At 77.2% G+C, this 2,091-nt stretch overlaps 1 protein-coding gene across 1 annotated transcript; it reads left to right on the top strand.

Moving 5' to 3' along the window:
• Positions 1 to 658: 658 nt before the first annotated feature.
• Positions 659 to 1,735, top strand: TSPYL5 (TSPY like 5). Its single transcript, XM_056124943.1, has one exon. The coding sequence runs from the start codon at positions 659 to 661 to the stop codon at positions 1,733 to 1,735; it is 1,077 nt and encodes a 358-aa protein (XP_055980918.1).
• Positions 1,736 to 2,091: the final 356 nt, after the last annotated feature.

Below are 2,091 nucleotides of genomic sequence, written 5' to 3'. Positions count from 1 at the left end.
AGCACCATCCACCCAAGGGTGGGGTGGGGTGGGGGGGAAACAAAGAGATTTCAAGATGAGTGAGGGGGTGATGGGAAGGGGAGGGCCTGCCTAGGACCGCCTTTCTCAGGACCTGACCTGACAACTTTTGAAGACCAGAGAGATGGCCCGGGGGAGGGGGGGAGGGGGGGAGAAGTGGGCGGGGCTGGAGCTGGGGGGCGGGGCGGGAAGAAGTGGGCGGGGCAGGAGCTGGGGGCGGGGCAGGAGCTGGGGGGCGGGGCTGGGGGGAAGTGGGCGTGGCTGGAACTGGGGGGCGGGGCGGGAGTGGGCGTGGCTGGAGCTGGGGGCGGGGCAGGAGTGGGCGTGGCTGGAGCTGGGGGGCGGGGCTGGAGGAGGGGAAGGAAGTGGGCGGGGCTGGAGCTGGGGAGGGGGCGGGGCGAGGGCAGCGCGCGCAGGTGACTGGCGCGCAGCCGCGGCGGCCCAGCCAATCAGCGCGCGCCTGCCTCCTCGCGCGCCGCCCCGCCGGCGTCAGCGGTCGCTAGGGGCGAGGCGGCCTCGCGGCGAGGAGCGCAACGTGAGTGCGGGCGGGCGGGCGGGCGCGTCGCCGCTGCCGCTCGGCCGGCGACGACGAGGCGGCCGTGAAGCCGCGTCCGCCGCCGCCGCCGCCGCCGCCCCGACCATGAGCGGCCGGAGTCGGGGTCGGAAGTCGGCCCGCGCCAAGGGCCGGGGCAAGGGGCGCCACCGAGGCCGCGGCCGCCCGGCGCCGGCCGCCCCCGACGCCGCCACCGACGACGCCGCCGCCGCCGCCTCTCAGGGCCCCGCGTGCGCGGACGGCGCGGCCGTCGGGGGCGGCCCCGGGGGCGCCCGGCCCGGCCCGGCCACGGCCACGGCCAAGGCCCCGGCCCCGCGCCTGGCGGCCGAGCCCGTCGGGCTGAGGAACGGGCCCCGCGGGGGCGGCCGGAAGGCGCCTGAGGCGGCCAAGCCCCGACGCGGCGGCGCTGAGGGGCGGCCGGCCGAGGCCCCCGCGCCCGGACCCGCGCCCGCACCCGCGCCCACACCCGCGCCCGCGCCCGCGCCCCGCGACGTGAGCGCGCTGGAGGCGGCGCAGCGGCGGCTGGAGGCGGCGGGCGCGCAGGCCGAGCGCGCCTACCTGCGCCTGGCGCGCAAGTTCGGGCGGCTGCGGCTGCAGCACCTGGAGCGCCGCGAGCGCCTCATCCGCGCCGTCCCGGGCTTCTGGGCCCAGGCGCTGCAGAGCCACCCGCGCCTGGCCGCCCTGCTGGGCCGCCGCGACCGCGAGCTGCTGGGCCACCTGCGCAGCCTGGAGGTGGAGGAGCTGGGCCTGGCGCGCCTGGGCTACCGCATCACGCTGCGCTTCGGCCGCAACCCCTTCTTCCAGAACCGCGTGCTGGTCAAGGAGTACGGGTGCGGGCCCGCGGGCCGCGTGGTCTCCCGCAGCACGCCCATCCGCTGGCTGCCGGGCCACGACCCGCAGGCCCTGCTGCAGGGCGGCGGCCCCGACGGCCCCGGCGGCCCCGGCCCGAGCTTCCTGGGCTGGTTCGCCCAGCACAGCCCCGTCGAGGCCGACAGCATCGTGGAGATCATCAACGAGGAGCTCTGGCCCGACCCCCTGCGCTACTACCTGCGGGGCGAGGCGGAGAAGGAGGCGAAGGCGAAGGCCAAGGAGGGCGGCGAGCGGGACCCCGCCAAGCCGCCCGCCGAGCCCCCGCCCCAGCCCGGGCCCCGGGCCGCCAACTGATGGCCCGCCCGAGCCGTGCTGCTACCTCCCGCTGCTGCTGCTGCTGCTGTGCCCGTGGCCAGCCGGCTGTGCTCGGCGGCCGCCGTTTCGAGCCCTTGACCGTTCTTGCACTGTGACCTCACTCCGGAGGACGTGGCACGCACAGCCGTGTTCTCCCGGAGCCGCCTTCCCCGTGGCCTTCGTGCTCCGACACGAGCGTCCCCGTTGATGTGAATTGCTCTCTTGCCTGTTGAGTGCCTGCTGCCTTTTTCTCCGTTGCCAGCTCCTGCCCACCTGTGCCCCACGCCCCGTGGTGGACACGCCCTCTCTCTGAGGACCAGCCCGGCCTCAGACTTGGCTCCTCGAGGGCCTTTGTG

Source organism: Sorex fumeus, unplaced genomic scaffold, assembly GCF_029834395.1.
Source record: "Sorex fumeus unplaced genomic scaffold, SorFum_2.1 ptg000053l, whole genome shotgun sequence".
Classification (NCBI taxonomy): Eukaryota; Metazoa; Chordata; class Mammalia; order Eulipotyphla; family Soricidae; genus Sorex; species Sorex fumeus.
The sequence above is the reverse complement of the archived record's forward strand: the minus strand, read 5'-3'. Positions and strand labels throughout refer to the sequence as shown.

What these genes read in the sequence shown, in the direction of transcription:
- TSPYL5 (XM_056124943.1), top strand. Translation starts at nt 659, where the DNA reads ATGAGCGGCCGGAGTCGGGGTCGGAAGTCGGCCCGCGCCAAGGGCCGG.